This window comes from Centropristis striata, chromosome 11 (genome assembly GCF_030273125.1).
Source record: "Centropristis striata isolate RG_2023a ecotype Rhode Island chromosome 11, C.striata_1.0, whole genome shotgun sequence".
NCBI lineage: Eukaryota > Metazoa > Chordata > Actinopteri > Perciformes > Serranidae > Centropristis > Centropristis striata.
The window spans coordinates 17,619,068-17,640,606 of NC_081527.1; the positions used below are offsets into that span (position 1 = coordinate 17,619,068).

General features: G+C 38.8%; 1 protein-coding gene across 3 annotated transcripts in view; it reads right to left on the reverse strand.

The window, feature by feature from the left end:
- Window positions 1–1,041: 1,041 nt before the first annotated feature.
- Window positions 1,042–21,539, reverse strand: part of LOC131980319 (dipeptidyl aminopeptidase-like protein 6) — a 109,179-nt gene continuing 88,681 nt past the window's right edge. For all 3 annotated transcript variants that reach the window (XM_059344532.1, XM_059344530.1, XM_059344531.1), the window contains 19 exons: window positions 15,812–15,932; window positions 10,259–10,413; window positions 9,381–9,478; window positions 9,164–9,290; window positions 7,265–7,303; window positions 6,994–7,101; window positions 6,819–6,910; window positions 6,687–6,734; window positions 6,494–6,606; window positions 5,184–5,231; window positions 4,949–5,047; window positions 4,787–4,856; window positions 3,717–3,911; window positions 3,578–3,632; window positions 3,361–3,463; window positions 3,216–3,271; window positions 3,020–3,092; window positions 2,829–2,902; window positions 1,042–2,317 (listed from right to left, as the gene is read on the reverse strand). In XM_059344532.1, coding sequence (XP_059200515.1) covers window positions 2,171–2,317; window positions 2,829–2,902; window positions 3,020–3,092; window positions 3,216–3,271; window positions 3,361–3,463; window positions 3,578–3,632; window positions 3,717–3,911; window positions 4,787–4,856; window positions 4,949–5,047; window positions 5,184–5,231; window positions 6,494–6,606; window positions 6,687–6,734; window positions 6,819–6,910; window positions 6,994–7,101; window positions 7,265–7,303; window positions 9,164–9,290; window positions 9,381–9,478; window positions 10,259–10,413; window positions 15,812–15,932 — 1,821 coding nt within the window. In that variant the 3' untranslated portion in view covers window positions 1,042–2,170. The remainder of the gene's footprint in view (window positions 2,318–2,828; window positions 2,903–3,019; window positions 3,093–3,215; window positions 3,272–3,360; window positions 3,464–3,577; window positions 3,633–3,716; window positions 3,912–4,786; window positions 4,857–4,948; window positions 5,048–5,183; window positions 5,232–6,493; window positions 6,607–6,686; window positions 6,735–6,818; window positions 6,911–6,993; window positions 7,102–7,264; window positions 7,304–9,163; window positions 9,291–9,380; window positions 9,479–10,258; window positions 10,414–15,811; window positions 15,933–21,539) is intronic.

Here is a 21,539-nt window from a genome sequence, read left to right on the forward strand (position 1 = left end):
ATGGGGAAGTAGTAACCTGAGTCTTATGTCATTCAGACACACCAATGTGGAGATATGCAACACTTCGTTTTTTGTGTTGATAATAGCGCCACCTGCAGGAAGTTATTTAATAACTTGAGTATTCTTTGGGTTATCAAAATTCTTTTAATAACTTTTTGTTATGAGGGTCCATAGTTGCTGAGTGCAAAGTTTGGTGCAAAACGATGAAATTGCCTAGGAGGAGTTCCAAAAACTTTCGCGAATTTGCGACAAAAAAAAACTCTAGGCGAAAATGGGCGTGGCCTATATCACGAGATTCAGCACAACTCAGTGAACGCGTGGATATAAGGTTTTTGAATGTGCGATAAAGTATGTGGGAGTTATTAGCCAAAACGCACTTTCCTTTATTATAGCGCCACCTAGTGGTGGAAATTCAGGATGACAATAGATTATAAAAAATGTCACCAGGTGTGACTTATATTTAAAGTTTCATGAGTTTTGGGGTATGTTCAGGCAGTGAAAAATGCGGTCATTTGGGAAGAAGAAAAAAAAAATAATAATAATCATTCGAAATACATTAGGGACTTCGCAGGTCGTTGCCTGCTCGGGCCCTAATAAACATTCGAAATACAATAGGGACCTCACAGGTTGTTGCCTGCTCGGGCCCTAAAAATCTACAAACTATTATAGTTTTCCCCCCCAATTTTTTCAACATACTATTAGGGTGTTTTCTTGATATTTATGGATGAACTACGGCCTTTTCACATTCTCTCTTCTTTTTGGGGGGACAATGATCAATGTACCATCATAAAGTGTTTTTACGCTTTTTTTGGACAAACTACACCATGAGTGTGAAGTATTTGTTTGTGTTGTTCTGTTTACATTATTATTAGGAGTTTGTCAATGTGGAGCTGATAGGGAAAACAATATCTAATCACGATTCTATACAAACTGCGCTGCACACTGGAGGGCATACTGGCTTGAGTACAATCATGTCACACAAGTCAGCAGTCACACGCTTTGTTAGTTCACACACTAAGGTGAAAAAAAGCCAACCAAAGATACATTTCAAAATGCTTTATATACAAGTTGCACATACAACATAAAGACTTAAACAATATAAGATTTATACACTTTGTACATCAGCTGACTAGAAACCACTGACAATACTAACAGAAGTGACATGGGGAGAGAGTCAAGCCATTTAACACACAAGTCAAAGTAATTCACAAAATAATGAAAATTCAGCATAGTTAACTCACCAGTTTGGAAGGTAAATATCAAGAACTGTATTTGCAAACTAAATACTCTTTACATTTTTGTCAGTATAATACCATCTCTCAAGCATACATACAATTATTTTGTATTCTTTCCATGTTTTGAGATAAAATGTGCCATACCTTGAGATTTAAACTTCCCTCACTAATAACTGGCTATTATTTGAGGAATATTAAATCATCTGGTTTTGAGTCCACAGCCTATCCATAGTTACTGGTTTTCAGCGTCATGTGGGCTCCCAACATGAACATTTCACCCACAGTAAGGCACAGTGACTAAAAGAACAAGAGTTCAATTCAGAAATATGACGAGGGAAAATATGATTTCATACCAGTTCTGTATAGACACTTTTTTGGAGTACAACACAAGTTAAACATTGTGCCCTCACTTTGTAAAGCAACTACGGACTGATGCAGCCAGACATCCACTCAAAGACACGACACTGAACAGAGAAATTCTGAGAAACAAGTAGCAGTAATCATGAACACAATAATCAATCAGTAAGTTGGTTGGTAAGTTTATCAGAAACCTTTCAAAAGTTAAATCTCAACATAATGAACTGATCTTCACAGGGGGGGTATTTTGTGCTGCAAAGTGCCCGATTAATGTGCCTGGTTTGGAATGGAGACTCATTGCTCAATGGGCGTTATGTTGATCCTCTATTTGTCCACCAGAGGGAGTACTAGTCCATATATTCCAATAGCAGAGAGAGATCTGGGATTTGTTTTGTTCCTGACCAGCAGCCAGCACGAGGGGAGGAGAGGGGTTGTAGGCCGAGGCCCCTTTTGCACATGCAGGTGCTGCGCTTCAGAGTCGAGCTAAAATCTGATTGGACAGCGGGTGGTGTGGGTTGATTGGGTTAGAAAGATCTGTTGCATATTGTGCTGTAGTAGCTGGCCGGGGGCTGCTGGGTTTAACTGTCGTCCTCGTCCTCTTCCTGCTTTTCGTCCGTCAGTATCTCTGGCGCCCGGAAACACACCTCGAAGAAGTTGACCAGGGATTGGCTGAGGTGCTGCTGAGTCCCCTCACTGTGTAGGAAGTGTCCTTCATCTGGGTAGATCTGAAGAATATTACAATATTAACAATATTTTCACATTTGGTCATCAACTACACATTTATATACCTGAAACCAGAGATTCAAACAACTGAAAGGATGTGATCACATTTCATTTTTTGAGTCTATTTTATGACATTACTCACATGACCATATGTACATTGAAACATTGAGATTGAAGGCAAAACAATTTATCCAAATCATCAAGTAGTTGTTTAAGTTAATCTGCAGCCATTCTGATAATTGGTTAATCATTGAAAACTTTTTTTTCATAGTGAGCTGATTTTTTGAGTGTTTTAGACAGTTAGCTGGGCAAATTTTTTTCAAGATTTTACCTTGACACATATTTTATAAGAAATTAAAAGGCGCAATTCTGGAGAAGAATGGGTAATTGTTATTTATTGTTTTAGTAATAGTTTCATTTCATCAAATTAGAGCTTTCATCATAAACTTAGGAACATAACAATAAACACCATTTATACATTTGTTGGGTATTTCAGTGATTTCAGAAACTCACCTGTAGAGTGTAATTGGCCTTCTCGCTGATTAAATGATTGATGAATTTGGCCGTGTGTTGAAAGTGAACCTTTTCTGTGGTAGTGGAGAAGATAAGATTGGAGACAAGAACATTAAACCTGATCACAGTTAAATAGTTCATGTTTCACTCACTGCAATAATGAAAAATAAAATATAAAGTATATCTATTACCGTCAGCAGTTGGATGAATTATCAAGTACTGCTTCTGCAGAAGCTGGCCTGCTCTGTGTGCTAAATTTGCCATCTAAAAAAGAAAGAGAGAGGATAAGCTACCTTATATAATGACCCTTTACTCCATCCCTGTGCATTTTAGCTTATTATAATGACACATGATTGTAATAAGGAGAATTAAATGTTCAAACTTTACCGTATATACTCGGGAATCTGTCTTTGAGCCGAGGTAACGCTCTGAAAACGCAGATGCTGCCATTTGGAAAAGAGGAAAACAGAGTTAGAAGGATCGGTCGCCTCTTAAACACTTCCACAGAAGAATAATATGTTGAAAGTCTTACCATATAGCTCGAAATCTGTGATGGGGGAGACTGCTGTTCCACATTTTAGTTGGTTAAACTCCTCAGAGCTCAGAAGCATCGTGGCTAAATATCCTCCATAGGCCTGAAGGTGGAGGAGACACAGAAACACATCAACAAGTTTAATTATTGTACTTTATGATGATCATTTCTATGTAAGGCAGTTTTAGGAGCCTTTTTAAACACAGGCCCTCCTTACCTTTCCATAAACTCCCATTCGACTCTTATCAATATAAGGCTCTTTGGATATGAACCTATAAATGAAAGAAAACTGGTCAATCTTTCAGTGTTTTGGGCCTTGTTAACTGTCATGTCTGCAGTGAAATCAGCTGTCTGACCTGAGTGCCTCCAGCTGGTCCCTCTCCTCCAGTCTTCCCAGTTTTCTTCTAACTTTGTGGAGAAGGTTGGTGCCCTGGAAGCCGCTGCCATGGCCGTCGAAGCGGATGACGATGGTGCTGAAGCTGCTGACGAGAACCGTGGCCCAGTCCACCCGGAACTGCTCCGACACCATCTGCCCGCCAGGCGTACCGTCCCTGTGCCACAACAACAGCCATGTTGGTCCTTTTAGAACTTTTTACACAAATGTAACAGTACAGGATATTTCAGTTCATATTAGTTTAATTAATTTGTTTTCAACATACAACTCAAATACACAATACAATTTAGTGACAAACAAAACAAGTGTATATTGACTGAAAAGGTGTAGCCTTATCACACCTTTTAAATTCATTATTTTGTAAAGTTCCCTTTAGATTTATACACACAAAATTAAGAAAAAAAACTAAATCTGTATGTTATATATACCACAAAGGTCCCAAACAAAAATGTATATACACACAAATGTTCATACCTTAGTGTTATATTTATATTTCCTTCCTTTTTCATAACTATTCGACAATCTCACTCCTTTACTCTTATAACTTTACCGTTATAAATCTTTGCTTTGCTTTACATTGTGGTTATGAAACATAATAAGATAAGATAATTGGCAACTATTGTTACAGACAAATACATTTTCCATCTGTAGTTGCACCAATGGGAGATAATGCAGACAAGCGAGGCTGCATAACAAACTGGGGGAAGATGCCTTCACAAGGCATGCAGGGTCTTACAAAGGACACTTTGGAGTTGCTTTATGGGAAATGTAGCATCCAGAATTTGTATGTTGACTCATAGTAGGGACTAAAAGTCAGTATATCTTAACCTTTTTGACCATTCTGTCTATAATACAACAGATATGACCCCCCCCCTCCAAAAAAAATTCAGTGCAAATGCTACATTTCTGTAGTATCCTTTTTGAACACTAATGAAAGTTATTATTAGTGGCTCAGTCCAAACGTTGATAGTATTCAGTGCTCTCTTTCGTTAAGATTTTGGAATAAAAACAGCAGGATGTATTCATTCTTACACTAGCAGCAGTAAGGGGTAATGGGCTGTATCTACGAATCCAGCTGGCTTCAGAATCTGCATCGTCAGAGCTACAACAGAAAGGACAAGGTTACTGGGAAACTTTTCATTCGGGTGTACACAAAGGTAATTGTGTATTTGCTTCTTCAACAATGGCACATACTGTAGTCATCTATGGTGATGGTCTCGTAATCCACTCTGGGCATCTGCATGTTGTTGTACGTGTCGTTTACTCTTTCGTTTGTCTCCACGTCAAACACCTCTGCAGGTTAGACAAGTCCTTTGTTACAATCTCTCAATGACAAATCTATTCATCAATGAAAACATATTCATGTAATTCAGTACAGCCTGTTGAACGTGGTGAAGTAAGAGGAAAACACAATGGAGACAACACTCACTCTGTTTGTCCTCCGTCCTATAGATAGCCACACTCGGTATATCTGGACCTACAGGGTAAAATCAGTAATAGGGAAAGTTTGGATCTTTTGAAGTGGGTACATACAAGGCACTTAGCCTTCGCCTGTATATCACCTACAGTGGTTGGCGCTCAGCACGCCCCCAGCAACAACACATTTTTATTCACTTAAAAAAAAGGCCCATCTAAAAAATAAAAAATAAACATTCTAAGTGTATTTTATATTTAGAATATTTTCACTGCTTTATCTTGTTGTCAAACAGCACTGTTTAAGTTTAAGTCATGGGGAAACTGAAGCTGTTTTTTCCTCTATTTAAAGCCACCAGACTCCATTGACAAAAACTGTAATTTTACCTTGCAGAACTCAGGAGTTGCTGGTCTACCGCTGCCTTGATTAGTTACTTTGTTTGTTATTGTGTGACTTTGGTGAATCTGGACTAACCCCTTTAAAACACCAAACTCAAAAAATAACACACAAAAAACTGACCAATCAAGGCAGCAACTCCGGAGTTCCATGAGGTAAAATTACTGTTTTTGTCAATGGTCCGTCCACAGCAGTACATTTTGTAGCTTCTATTAGTACCTCGTACAACCCAACTTCAAAAAATCTGAACTATCCCTTTCACAGGAATGCAACAATAGGAGTTAATGTAATACAAGCTCGGCTCATAATTGCCTCCACCACACGGGTAATCAAGCCTCTGAAACCCAATCCTTCCCTGCAACAAAAAACATCTTCCTGTCTCTTCTTAAACCGAGTCTGCAGTTAATAATCTACTTCTGTCCCATGAGGAAGTAGCTTATTATTTCACAATGGAGTTTCTCTCCAAAGATCCAATTAATAAAGAAAACCACTGCCACTTCCCTCTCTGGAGTGAGCCTCCTAAACAAATCAGCCTCAGTGTTATGAAGCCACCGGGGGAAAAAAAAAAAAACCAATGACAGAGAACCTCTGGGGAACCCAAGGAATATCTAGTAAACAACAACACAATGCATTTTCATATGACAAATAAACACAGAGAGTGTCTTGAGTGTCACACACTCAAGACAACAAGACATCTATTCTGTAGACATTAATAGAAAACCTCAAACCACTGTTGGATCTCTCTGATTAGCCTGTTCAATATCAGCCTTCTACCTGACATGGAGCTCTAACTCAGTAGTGCTTTCTACTTTCTACTGCCTCCCCCAGATGCCTTTTACTCTCTTTTACTGCTGCGATGTAAAGCACTCTCGGTCCACTAATATGAAAAACAGCATTGACTCAAGAAATTCAAGGTCAAGGATGCTCACCTTTACAGTTGAGTAAGAAGTACTGCATGTCATGGCTGAATGAAACCTCCACATATCCGCACTTGAACTCACAAGACAGGCAGCAGCGGTTGAAAGGAGGGATTGTGTCGGCACTGTGGGAAAGCATTGAGTGTCACTGCTCGCGCCTGCAGAAAACACAGGCTAAGGCTAATAACTTGTAATAAACTCCTACCTGTACAAGTGCCGCCTTTTGGGGTCGTCCTCTGTGCTCAAAAAGTATCTGGAAAACATCCAAACATCACGATCAGATAACAGGATAACCATGATTTTGCAGGTGCTGTTAAAACATTTTTTTATGTCTTACATGAGGTTCCTTTCATGATTGTAGGCCAAGATGCGAGTGACGTCCCAGTCTCCAGAGGTCAGGGACTGAAGTATGTCTGTGCTAGTGTTAGGCTGGAAGAAAGCGAAGGACATTTAAACACACTCTAACAAACCTTTAAGACAAATATCATAAGTGTTATTCTGCAATTGTTTACCAGAGAGGTGGACATAGAGATGTGGAAAAACTTTCCCCTCCCACCCTGAGGGATGGCTCTGGTGAAGAAGAACTTGTGTCCATCATGGGAAAAGAGCGGCGCTTCATTCTGCAGAGAGGACACATAAAAATCAGCATGTGTCCTAAAATGTGCCTGCAGGGTTTTTCTATTTCTTGAAATGTACCCTTTCATGCTCAAAGCTCAGACATATGAAGCAAACAGTCTGTGTTTTCACTTACTACGACACAGAAGCTGTGTTTTCATCACGTACCTGTCTGTGCAACCAGCTCTCACTTTCATCCTCATGTTTCTGAAAAAAACAAAACCAAGGGTAAGGTTTCAAAGTTTTTCTGAATCTATCAAATCACATTGAAGAGTCTGGAGTCTGGATCTATTTATTCTCTCTGGCTTTCAACTCTGGTTGATACCTTGGTTATCTAACGCACAAGCACAGTTAATTATATTCTATGTTTTATTGATTATTTATGTTTGTACAGCAACTGAGGTTGTTTTAAATGTGCTATAGAAATAAATTTTGACTTGCATTGACTTGGAGATGTTCTAGTTTATGTTTTTTTTTTTAATGATTTTTATTAATCATATAAAAATACACAAAACAACAGTGTGTCTTTTAGTTCTTTCGGAGGCCCATAACCGCTCTGTGCCACTTTCTACAGATCTATCTAAAAGCAAAGGTTCCACATTTTCAGAAGGACTATTAATCACTCTCTGTCGAAGAATTAATCCTCTTTTACTCAGTTCCTTGTAAATCACTGAGATCCTTTCAGGCAACACTAGTAATTTTCACTAATCTCTAATGTATCTGGAATACATGAAGCAAGGGACAGACCAGCAGATGACATTAATGTTAGACTAATGGATGCCAATTGCCAGAACACTGAAAGGAGAAGACGTCAGGGCAAGGAGGCATGTATGTTTACATGGTAAAAGATGCATCTGACTATTTTCAGGAACATGGCGAACAAAGAGCTTCTCCAAAAAAATGGGATGAAATCAGAAATGTAAATACAAACAGAATGCATGAAGAAATATATATTTAACACAAACAAAAGTTTCAGTTTGAGCATTTAATATCACATCAAATTTAGTATGTTTTTCACAGGTTGTATTTAATGTTCAACAAGTCTGTGAGACAAATAACTCTATGATCTCCTTGAATCAAGGATTTAATTAGCAGTGGTTTGCTCGCTCCATGTGAAAGCATCTTTCATCAAACAGATGTAACTCTGTAAATGTTTGTCCTTGCAATGTTGATGCTTTCATCCTCACACATTTTTGTTGCAATGGGAAATTGGCAGTCCATTCCAACTTGACCCCATGCAGGAAATTTACCTGAATGTGGGTAGACTGCATGTGTGAAAGGGGCTTTAGAGGAGATGATTGATACTCTAATATGAAAGGCTCAGCCAGAATCTTAGCTCAGTTAGCTTAGATAAGCACAAAGACTTGAAACAGGTAGAAACAGCAAGTCTGGCCTTAATGTCTCAAGGGAACCAAATCCACCTACTAGCACCTTTAAAACTCAATTTAATATAATCTTTTTTGTTCACACAAAAAAAGCCCCCCAAAAAAGCACACTGTAATCAGTGTTACACTGACAATGTTCCTTTTTACTAATGGTTATAAGTCTGACAATTTAACAGACAGATATGAGCGTATTGATTTTCTCATCTACCTCTACAACAGAAAGCAAAATGTTGAACAGCCACTTTAAAAAACAGGTATTGAAAACATAATTTAATTTAAAAACACAGCCAAATTATTTCCTAAAAACAGCTGTAGTTTATAGAAAACATTTGTTAGGGACTGTTTTCTTTGGATTTAATGAGTGAGTGAGTATTTGCAGCAGCAGAATGGTTTGTGTGGGATTGACTCAAAATAAATACAGTGCCCGTGTTCATCATAATGAAGGGACATGTTGGCCATGGCAATGGCTCAGGGATGAGTTTTTAATAGTTTTTGGACAACAATGGATGTCTGAGGTACAAAAGAAAAAGCTGCATCAGTTTTAGCTGCACAGGAAATACTGAAGGCTTAAAGTCATTGTTGGTTTTGGTCTTTTCATGGGATTTGTTTCCACAGATTTATCCCAAACACAAAAGACACACTGACAGCAGATTTCACAAGTTAAATTTGCAGAATGTTTCACCTTAATGCAGACTCCAGTTGTCGCCTCGCACAGTGTCAGGATAGAGTTGTTCTGGCCTCTGTTCAGCCAGTTGACAGCCAGTTTGGTGCTGGTGGCCCATTTCACCATAGTGATATAATATTCCCTCCTGGAAAACCAGACAGTGACAAGACATCACCAACACTATACCATCCTCCTATACTCAAGGGCTATTTCTGGCCGTTGGGCTGTCACTCACCCTATTCGGGGATCATCAGGTTTCTTCATCACTACGGTGTGCAGGGGACCATTGAGGCTCACCACTGACAGGTGCACTACAGGGTTTTCCTCCCCAGCCTGCAAGGGCAGAGAGGAAACTAGATAGGTCAGACTGGATTTCAGCTGAAGACAGGGAGGAATTGTCTTTCTGTTGTCTGTCAATCAAAGTCCTCTACGCATGACAACACCGACAAGATAGAATATTTAAAGGGGACACGTTGTGAAAAAAAAAGTGATTCAGTGATTGTGCACATACCAACTGACAACCAACCCACAAACTGTGAAATAAGACGACCCAGTCAGTGTTTTGTGAGCTGTCTAGATCAGAAAACATGTGATTGCTATGTCACATGCAGACTCCTAAGAATGTATACTGCTGATTAACTTCACCCACAGCTTGAGAACTTCCTTTTCAAAGGTGTGTCATATTTTTCTCGCAAGAGGTATATTCAGACACAGTATGAGAAAAAGATGTTGTTGTTTAATATTAAAGCCTATAAACATGTTCTAGTAGAAACCCACAATGCAAGTATGAACCTAAAGATGAGTATAATCATATCATCACCTTCAAAGTTGATTCAGTTTGGTATTTACACATCTAGTGGCTGTTGTTTGTGCCTCTTACGTAGTTATTAGCAATGATTCCAGTCACATAGGACACCATTACGGCCTCTGCCTGTGTTTGTGATGGTATCCGCTGGGATACAAGCGTCATTGGGTTCTCCAGTAAGAATATGGCGTTTATTTCCTATCTATTCATTATTCTACGAGCCTTAAGAGAAACTTTGAATATTACTTATAGCCACTTTAACTTTGCTTAGCCTTGGAAAAGGCGTTAGGCTGCAATTGTAGACTTGCCTTTGGGTAGTGGTACTCCAAGGTGGCGGGGTACGGCGTTCCTGTGAAGAAGGGAACTTCCATCTTTGGCACCAGCGTGTCATTGATGGTCATGTAGGCCAGACGCAGCCCATCTGGAGACCACCAGTGGGCTATGTGAGTCTGCAGAATCTCCTCTGTAAAAACAAAGAAAACAAAATATTACAGACCTGAAGTTTTTTAAGACATAGAACAAAGTAACCTGATGTTTTCTAGAGACCAAACTGACATTTTATTGTTGTTATGTATTGGGACTCACACACACACAGATGCATCAAATTCAGAATTCATCATTTTTAATTTTATATATGTCATAAAGGATAATTGCATTCTGTTTTATTTTACATTTTAGACAAAGTCCCAACTTTTTTTGTAGTAAAAAAAAGTCTAATCCATGTAAAAATCCATAAAAAAAAACGTAATGTATGCTTCACATAAAATGTTAATATTGCTCTTTCTGCAGATTTTTGGTTGGTATGTATGGACTCATTATATTCTGACAGTGATAAAGATATTTCCAGTATGTCACCATTTGAACAGACATGAGTTTAATATTCACAGCATGTTGGTTTATGGAGTGTGTTTCCTGAAGTGATGGAGAATAAAACAATTAATCATATTACATTTTTGACAGTTTAGAATCTAGAAACCAGAAGCTTGAAATTGCAGTAGATGTTGATGCCTGTGAATCACATAATGGCAATGAGTGTGAGTCATTTATTGTAAATGTATTATGACAATAGTCAAGGATTTTTTTTTCTTCCTGATGTTTGAGCGAAGCAAATTGAGTTATGAATATTAGAGCTGTAGCCAGTAGTTTGAAGTTTAATTCATAACACTGACATTCAAATTCTATATCAACATTCAACATTCAATAAATAGATTAGGCTAGACTAATGTGATATATTCTCCTTCAATTCAATTCATTTTGTTGAGCCTTTCAGAAACAAAATTTTCACTGTGTTAAAAAAAAACTGCTTTCAAAGGGACATGAAGGAGGGCATGCACCTTGTTACTGTCATTAAAGAAAGTTGATTTAATTAAAAACAAAGACTTACTCACTGAGCCAAATTAATCACTTTATTTAAAATGATTATTTTGTTTTATTTGTTTAGGGTGATAATATCATAAAATGATTACAGACATTTAAAGCTTAATTTGAAAACCTAAATAGAAGTTTTAAATGTAAACAACAACAACAACAACAACAACAAAAATACAATTGGTACAGTCCTAATAAAAAAGAGCTTCCTTTGTCTTGCCATTGTTGCTCACAATGGGAAACAGCCTCGAAACGTTCCCTGCTAGATAAAACTAGGCTTTGAACGATTTCACAGATGCAATGTAACTGAGGGGGCCGACAAAGAAACCAAAACAACCAAAAGTTATTTTGAATGCTTCTTTTCTTTTAGCCTCCCTGATTAGTTTTACTCTTGTTTTTTTTAAAACAGTTTCTTGATGTTTGGTTTTCATCCAGTAGGGGGCAGAAGTGCTCTATGAAAAGCACTTAGAGTACACAGTCTACTGTACCTTCATGTCCAAACAAACAGCCATTTCTCTGCAAAAATGATCGAGTGAACCTTGATGAGGACTTTGTAACTTTGTTATCATTGATGTCATCTGGCGATAATTTTTCTTACAATGTGAATGCACGCTGTAACAAGCGTGCATTCACATGCTGTAACAAGGTCAGACTGAGGAAAGGACACTATTCAGTGTTGAAATCTGAACATTTGATTGAATTCTTTCTCTGAGGCCATTGCAGTGCAGCAGGATTTTCAAGGTCTGTGTCCACAGAACATTAGCCAAAGCAATTTCCTCGAAAACCCAGGAAGAGCACAACAAAGTAAATCTGATCTGTTCTCCCATGAAGGTCAGAGCATTTAAAACAGCCCCTAATTTTTCAAACTTAACACAATTGTACCTACAGGTCAATTTAAAACCACAATGACAAACTATTCTGCTCTTGAATGTTTTTAACTGTTTTCTTGATAATTTCATTGTATGATTTGTATATTTATATATACAAGGTCGCCCATAAAGTTGGAATTACCAACATCAGCAACCAAGATTACAGGATTTCCTGATGTTAGCATGTAGCTTCATGAAAAGTGCCTGGAGAAGTTGATTACGGTATATAAAGAAATTTGGCACAAACAAAGCCTGTTATTAGAGGAAAACTGTTAGAAAAGGAGCATTCGAGTTTTTTTTATTCACAAGTATTACTTTTACATAGGATTATTTCATTATTTGAAACTTACAACTAACAAAACGATACTACCACATGTGTCACGAGAGTATAATTGGGTAATTTCTAGCATTTTTAGGCATTTTAAAATGTGACCATTTTTGACAAAAATCGACTTTTTTCATTTTTTTGACATCTCATAATATGGTGTTTTCTGTCATTTCTGGCTATATTATACACTAATATGTATCATGTATGATTTACATATGTATGACTTTTTTTTGAGGGGGTCATTTTTGGACATCCCATAATATATATAACAAGACAGATAAGGAAAAGCATAATAAAGCCCTTTGAAACCCCAGCAGCACATCTTGTATTCTTGTCCAAATCCATGTATTTCACCTCCCAAAGCCACTTCTCTACAGGAAACATTAAAAGTTGTGCCAACTTCAATCCCATGACTTCAATATCTTTACACTCTTGATCAAAATTAGAGCTTACATTTGTTGATGTGTTATTATGACAACTGAGGTATAATTATTAACTCTGATCAACATCAAAGCCTCACAGATAATTCTCTTTTTTGGCATTGTTCTAACCCAAAGGACTGTATTTTCATTTTAAGTTAGTATCCCAGTGTTAAAAAAATAATTTGATACCTCATCCATCATCTGAAATATTCCATTTGATGAAATGGTGCAGACACAGAATTCCCACATTATGTTTTATTTCAACAATATGTGCACAGTGCGCTGTAACTTTAATGAACTGTACAACAAGCAGTTTCTACAAATATTCATATAAAAGTTTAAAGCCGTTTATGTGGGAATTCAATGGAATTGTTTGAGTTTTAGAGGCTTAGAATGCAATAAATGACTAGATTGAGTCTTTCTTTGAGAGCAGATGTTTAAAATCTTTCACTCAAGGTTGTGGGTGTTTGACTAGACAACACTAAATATCAGAGAGAAAAGAGATCACCTCACCTTCAACAACTCTTACCTGAATAATAAATGATCTCTGCTTTTGTTTCTGTTCTCCCTTTATAAATATATATTTTTTTAAACTGGAGAATATAGCAAGACAAATATTTCTTTAGTACTGAAAATGGATTACTTCTTTCATGTCATGTTCTGAGTCTGCAACAAAGAAATAATCCCATTAATGAAAACCGATTAGAGCCGACCCCGCGGCATTTCATGCACAGTTACAGAATTTCTCTCATAATAACTGGTATTTTGCAATTACATTATACAATTACGCTGCAATCATTAAATCCGAAATTAATGATTACAACAATACGGGAAAAATAAGTCTTGGTTTACTAAACAAGGAACTTATAAACTTTATTTTAAATGACTGCACAGTGGGAAAACCAGCATCAAACATGGCAGCACTTCTGTAAACAAAGCCCTATTCAAGTCGTATGTAATTGCAATGTCTGTCTCACATATGCAGCAATCAGAAAATGTCTCACATTAAATTACAAGTATGCTGGCTTTTGAACATCTGCTGAGTGAGGCTGCAGCGCTGCAGACATGAATTAATTAATACTGCCTGAACACAGAAACAAGCTATGGGAAGTGGAGAGAGGGAGGTGCACTGAAACGTAGCCAGCTGTGCTCTTTCAAATGGAATCATGCCCAAAAAACACACAACACGCCTCAAGGTGTGGAGCAGGTGTCACAACATTAGCTTTAAATTTACTTGGTGAAATGTGTCCTATGGTTTGTGGACACCTCTCCACAGGTACATACTTGTTCAATGTATCACATGGCTGCTTGCACATGAAATGGGTAGCTAAAAGTGACAAATCCAATATTATCCCCTTATTCTGCATTGTCTGTTAGATCAAACAGCATACAGCAAACAGACAAAGTTAGGGAAAAGCTGGCGAGAAATAGCGGAGCATTTAGCAGCCAAAGCAGCCCAATCACCAGCATGTTGGTTTTTCGTCAGCAGAGTTGCATAAAAAAAACACTGAGCCGATTTTCATGAAATATGGTGGAAGGGTATAGCATGGGCCAAGGAAGAGCCCATTAGATTTTTGGAGCAGCTCCAAATCACAGGGAGGATACATTAATTATTTTGCTAACAATGCAAGATAATGTATGGTATGGCCTTGGCAGAGGTTTGAGCTCCCAGAGTGCCCTTCGAGTTAGACTTGCTATTTCAACTCTAGAGGAAGTGGACTATTTACTACATGGAAATTATGGACATGACATCCAGAGGCGAGATGTGTAAATGATGTGTACACACAAGCTGAACTCATGTATATTTGCTCTGGCAGATGAGTCTGGTCACTCTCCCATTCAGGCAGACTTCCAGCTATCCAGGCACTGTACGGGCCAATTACGACTGTGTTTTCCTATATCGAAAATGGACCAACCCAACTTGCATGTGTCACTTGGCATATGGCTGTGTCACATGCTTTATTGCTCCAGTTGGGTGGCGGTCACGTGTCAATCCTCTGATATGTGGCTGGTTTATTCTGAGACGTTTCAGTCTGTGCCCGTTTATAAAACTCCTTGAAAAAATAAAAAAATGAGTCGAGAAGTTCCAGACTATTATTAGGCTAATGCGTGAATTTGCACACCTCACTTAAACTTTAGTTCAGACATACACACAATCTTAGCTGAGATAGGTGCAGCTGATATGATGAGGAGGAGATGTATATCAATATCAATAATATGAGTTGACGGTAACATTGTTTTTAGGTTGTATGCCAATTTTACTGGTCCGTCTATGCTGCGTTCTGTAAAATGCTAAAATCAAATCTATGAAGTTAATTTAATTTATTTACAGTTTTCATTCTTTTAATTTACATTTGAGCCATCATCTCCCTCTTAAGGATAGTTGAAGTTTCTGTTGAGTTGTGGAGCACTTTGTAAAGGCAGTTTTCAACCCGAGAGCTATGAATTAATCATTGCTCATCCTTCTGGCAGTTAATAATAATAATGATGACTGAGATTATAGCGTGATGATTAGCAACTGCCGTGCCTAATGACAGCAGCTCGAGAACCTCGCCTATGTGACACAGTGGGTGAAACTGCACTTTCTTTCTCATTTAAAGGCTCTAATGGGCGGTGGAGCCGACACAGGTATTGATATGCAAACGCATTCAACCTCCATTGATCCCTTTAACCGTGGGTGTTGAAACAAGGCTTCTACATATGCGGCAGAATCAGGTGTTGGTGCGGCTTTATAAACCTGATTAAAAGAATGCACATGCATACTGTATTTCTGTCTTTGTGCATGCACACAGTTGTAGTTGTGAATATACACTTATGCATCTGGCTTCTGGGCGGTGTTGTGTTCAGGTGTATCTGTGTTTGTAGTTGTCTTACCCTCATAAAGCCAGTCAGCAAGGCCGTTAAAGACGATTCCCTCCTTCCCAGTGGAAACCAGGCGGATCGCCCGGTTATCTACTGTTGATCTGTAGTAGATGTTGTTTTCAAATATGAAGATCTGGACAGAGAAAAGCAGAAGGGAGAACCATCATTAGTCTTTGTATCACAGTGTGTAACCTTGACTCGTTATGTGTACGGCAGATACAGATTTCAATCTGATATTGTTTGATTTATATACCATAACTATAACTCAAAATGTCTTGTTATTATGTCTTCCTTTTCTGTTATTCACGGTGACAGTTTAAGAGATATGGATCTTGTGCTGTGGTGTATATATGTATAGTATATTATAGTATGTATTTGTGTTGGACTACTGTCTGTAAAGCAAATTGCAGCTCGAGGACATTAACGTTTTTGAATCTTGAATCCAGGTTTGGCTCAAACCTGTGATTCAATTTCCTTTTCTCAGCCTTTTTCTATCTAGTTCGAGTCTTTACGCTGAGCCCACCTGTTGCTTTTTATCACAACATGACTCTATCCTAATACAGACACAAACACCCACTCAGTGACACTTACAAGCTAATACAGTCGCAAACAACACCTGCCTTACAGTAAGCACTGTATTAACAGATATTTGCCTAATTACAGTTCACGCTGGATTCCTCTCCAAAGCGGTATGAAACTATTGTTGTTGCTAATCAAGACGCTGGAGCTGGCTGAGGCTCCACAGACACATACACACACACACACCCCTCCCCCTCTGAATTAAGCAGCAGAGATGGCATCGCCTGAAGGAATTAAGACCACTAGCACATGAGTGTGTGACACTTAAAACCCTCCGTCAATCCAGTCCAGTGTTTTGTCGGTTTGAGAGAGATGAATGTAGGATTGATTGTTATCTGAAGCACAGGCCATGTTGGTGTGACTGGGCTGTCAGCTGAAGCCTTTTCAGTTAAATCTAAGCCTCAAATCGCCTGCACAAGGATCAAAAAAGAGAGAGATGGCTCCTTTTCGTTCTGATCTATGGCTGCTGTTGAGAAAATCAAAGTTTTATATTGTGGGATCAACATCTGAGGAAAACAGATCAATGCAGAGCTGTGTAAAGCAAAGGAAGCTGGTGGCTGGCGCATGTTGCAAAACCACCAAGAGACATCATAGGCAGCTTTCAAAGACTTACATAAAAATTTTTAATTCTCACCTTCTCATTATTGCAGATTTCATTTTGGCCAAATATCAACCTGAAAACCTCGATTTGACTTCAAAACATTAATACCAAACGATTCAAACAGATAAATAAAGTCCAAGGGGCTTGTCAGCAGAGAGGCCATTACAGCATTTAGGCGTAAATTATCCTGAACGGCCTCTGACAAAACAGGTCTTTTGACTTATGCTCACTCATTCAATGACTTTTCAGTCTTCAAGGGATTTAGATGGCATAAAACAGAGAATAGGCAAAGACTCATTTCAAAAGGGTGGACAGATGAAAGCGGCAACATCAAAGATACCTGTGATGCGTGAATCACAGGCTTTATTTTTTGTGGACGGGTGTGTGTACATGCGAGTGTGTTTCAGAATACTTTTATTTGGTTTCATTTTTTTCTCTTAAGCTCTTCCACTCTACCCCTACCGAAGATCCATTGTAGTTGGGGCGGGGGGTCTATTTAGGGGGAGAAAGCAGGTCAGCAGTAGATGCCACAGAAGTAGTGTACATCATGTGATTGCTGATAAGATTAATTTGAGTTGCAGCTCAGCACTGCATCTCAATTCATAAATAAGTAATAAACAATATGTTTTGGTTAAGCACCAATTAAAATGTTGAGTGTATACGGGCTCAGTACAATGCTGTGGAAGTATATGGTGGCTATGTCCATGCTCAATTATGTTTAAAAGGTGCAGCTATTTTTTTTGTTGATACCATTTGTTACGCAGATTTGGTGCTATTTTCAAACCACTTGTGAATTAATTAAAAAAACAGCCAAATACCACATAAAGACACAAAAACCTTGAGGTGCACCATAGAAGAAAATCAATCCAGTTTTGATACATCCTTGTTGTGATTTGGTATCAAAAACATTGGAATTTTCTGCAAGAACTGTATTTTTCATTAATCAAATGGCAAGTACTTTTGTTCTGTACTGCATGAGAAAAATTGCATGTTTTTGATCTAAACGGCATGAGATTATAATAAATCATAAAAACATTCAGTAAAGGGAGACTCGTAGGTACAGAACCAGGTGTCATTCAGATACCTTGAGGTCAGAGGTCACGGGACCCCTTTGAAAATGGGCATATCACTTTTTCCCCTTGCCAAAATGTAATCGAAACTTTGGTGCATTATTTAGATTCGTTCCCGACATAATATCATGACAAGGTTGGTACCAATAAATTCCTAAGGTTTTTCTTGTTTCATATATATATATTCTGAGCTTCCTACAACCTCTAAAAGACAGAAAGTTGGCTGAAGAATCTAGTGTTTGCAAGATGTTGAAGAGGTTAAATCCACCGCTTTCTCCTTTCTGTCTCCTCTATTGTGTCAATATAAACTCTTTCCTCTTTTTCAGGTGTGTTTGTGTGTGTGTCTGTGTGTGTGTGTTGACCCAGCCTTACTGATTGCTCTGTCACAGTAGAGTAATTGCTTGCGGCTTAATGAGGGGAACGTCGCAGGATTCATCTCCCTGCTCCTCTCACTGTACATCTGATGCTTCACTGCACACAGCCACACAGCCACAGACACATCTTTATGTGCTGATGGAGCACTTGATTATAAATCACTCCAATTCTGATAAACTAAGAAAGTCATTATATGTAGAAATAGTGATGAAAAAGGGGAAACATCTCCGACGTCGCCGGGTCAGACAGAGACAAAAGACGAGAGCTCATCTCATTTTTCTCGCATGACCTCAACTGTTCATTAAATCAAACACGGAGCTACAGTTACAGCATTACGAGAGGAACAATCAGGTACACTATTACCATATGCAAATTAATCTGCTCTCTTCTCTCGGTAGGCAAAGTCTCATCGCACACTTGAAATGTTAATATTTTCTCTCAGCAATGTATCTGTAATTTACGCGAATTATACCATAAAAGCAATTAAGAAGGAAGAGAGAGCTTTTAAGTAATAGCTGATGGAACACAGGGCTGTTGTCTCAGCACCTCAATCCAAACAGAAACTAATTTATAGTCAAGGTAAAAATAAAAAGTGGATTTTTGCAGCAGGCAATCGAATCAAACAAAACAATAGCAGGTTTATGGATCAATAGCCATGTTTTCGACTAGGGGGGGAAAGTGGCCACCGGGAAAGTCTCAGGCCGTACCCTCTCAAAAGTCCGCTCACTCTGCGTGTTTCCACTACAAGTTAACCCCCAGAGGGATTTACGAGACTCTGGTGGTGACAAATGGTTTTTGCCGTCGCTAACTGTGCACAACGTCAGCAGGTGCTTTTTGTAAACAAACAGAGATCGCTAACTGAACACCCCCTGCAGCAGTAGCACATACACACTGTACTGCTACAGAGCTAACTGTAGCTAACGGCGGCTCTTCTTAACAAGTCGGCCTCCGGCTCGTTAGCGGCTCGTTAAGAAGAGTAGGAAGGAGTAGCTGGGTTTGTCTCCAGTCGCTTTCTTGAAAAATAGTCATTAAGGGGGTCTGAAAAGTCGCTAAGTTGGAAACACAGCTTCGCCGGCTTTTACAAATGGTGCGTGTTGTTGTCATGTAGAGTACTACGTCACATCCTGCTTAGCGATCTATCCAATCAGTAACCAGGCTGTTTTCAGGGGAGAAGAAAGACCCTGCTCTTCCACAGGGACTAAAAAGGTCCTGACAAAAGCCAGCTCCGACGGCTGGTATTCAAATTAGGGGCGTTTCGGCAAGTGAGACCCGCCTCATTCCGTGTATTGTCCGGCTATTACCCTGTAGTGGAAACAGCCCAAATGAGACTTTTAAGATTAAGGATAAGTTTACTATTTTTCTGTTTTTCTTGCCTTTTAGCAGTCTTTCAGTACTTTAACTGATACTGATCTCTGGCCCTCAGCTCCAAACCCAGTGGTTTCTACTGTAGATATTAGTCTATAAAGACAGGTCACAAATAAAAAGCTTCATTTAAAAAAAAAAAAAGCTTACTGTTAACTTTTAGCCAACAATACTCAAATAGGAGTAAATTTTACTTTTGTTTAAGGACTAATTTCAGCTGCAGATTCATTCATTTTTATTCACAGCACTACTGAATATTCATAGCAGCAAGGTGGAAATATGTTTTAGCCTTGTGAGATGTATGTTTTACAGCAATGGAGGTTGATGGCACGGAGGAATAAATATATTAAGATTTCGCAACAAGAAGCTTGTTCACACTACATGAGTTTAAGGTTGTAAATGGCAAATAGACTGCTCTTATATAGCGCTTTTCTAGTCTTTGCACTCAAAGCGCTTTACACTACAGGAGGCACTCATTCACCCATACACACATTCATACTGGTGGCCGAGGCTATGGTGCCACAACGCAGATGACACAGCATCAGGAGCAATTTGGGGTTCAGTATCTTGCCCAAGGATACTTCGGCATGTAGGCTGCCATGGTCAGCGATCAAACCACCAACCTGCTGATCAGTGAGCGCTCTGCAAACTGAGCCCCCATGTGTGACAAACCAGCTCTTATTGCACTATACCTTGATTGTTTGCTTTTACTCTTCCTGTAAGTCGCTTTGGATAAAAGCGTCTGCTAAATGACTAAATGTAAATTTGCCATACTCTGCACAATCTGCTGTTTCTAATCCTGAGACTTTTCTGTCATTGTAGTTTTCATACTAATTATCTAAGCAAAGCTGTAACATGGAGTCACACACTACAAGATCTTTCACTAGGACTGTTTTCTCACAAAAAACGTACAGTCGTGTTTGTTGATGTTGTCCATGGCTCACATGTTCACAAAATAGCCTGTTGTCGGTGACCCCCAACTTTCCTGTCTTCTCTCCCATTGGCTTCAACTCCTCAACAGGTCCAGATATGTATCCTGTGTAATGCTGATTTGCCTCTGATCTTGGGATTTTGTGAGCATGAGCTATAAAGACTGTCAGCAGCCAGTTGGAAATCAAGACTAAAGGGACATATGCCTCAAGTCAATTGGTCCAAGTCTCAAAATTAAGATTCAGTTATTTTGGCATAACACACTGAAACAGCAAGCAGTGAATTTGTCCTCTGCATTTAGCCCACACCAGTGTACACACCATGCTTCGGAGCAGTTGGCAGTTTGGTGCCTTGCTTCATTTTCTATCATTTGCTGATATGGAAACCTTGGAATTAAACACAAAAATGCCCAACAGGGCATTGTGAAGGTTGCTAGCAAGATTGTGGGGACTCAGTTTGTTGATTTGAATTGTTTATTTAAAAGGCAAGTACTGAGGAAAGCTAGGAGTATCTGTTCAGACGGTACCCATCCTTTCAGCTCTGAGTATGTCTGGCTACCATCTGGTGTGCCCCGAGAGTGAAAAAGAACAGGTACAGATATTCATTCATCCCCACTTCTATTAGGGAACTGAACCTGGTTAAACGATGATGGTGATGTTGATGGTGATGATGATGATGACGATGAGTTTGATATTGACGATGAGGATGATGTTGTTGATGTTAAGGTTGGGGACTTATGTGGTTGACACTTCACCTGGAATTGCCTTCTGTTGCACTATTGTTTTGTTTGTTTTATCTTTAGATATATATATAATGAGGCTGT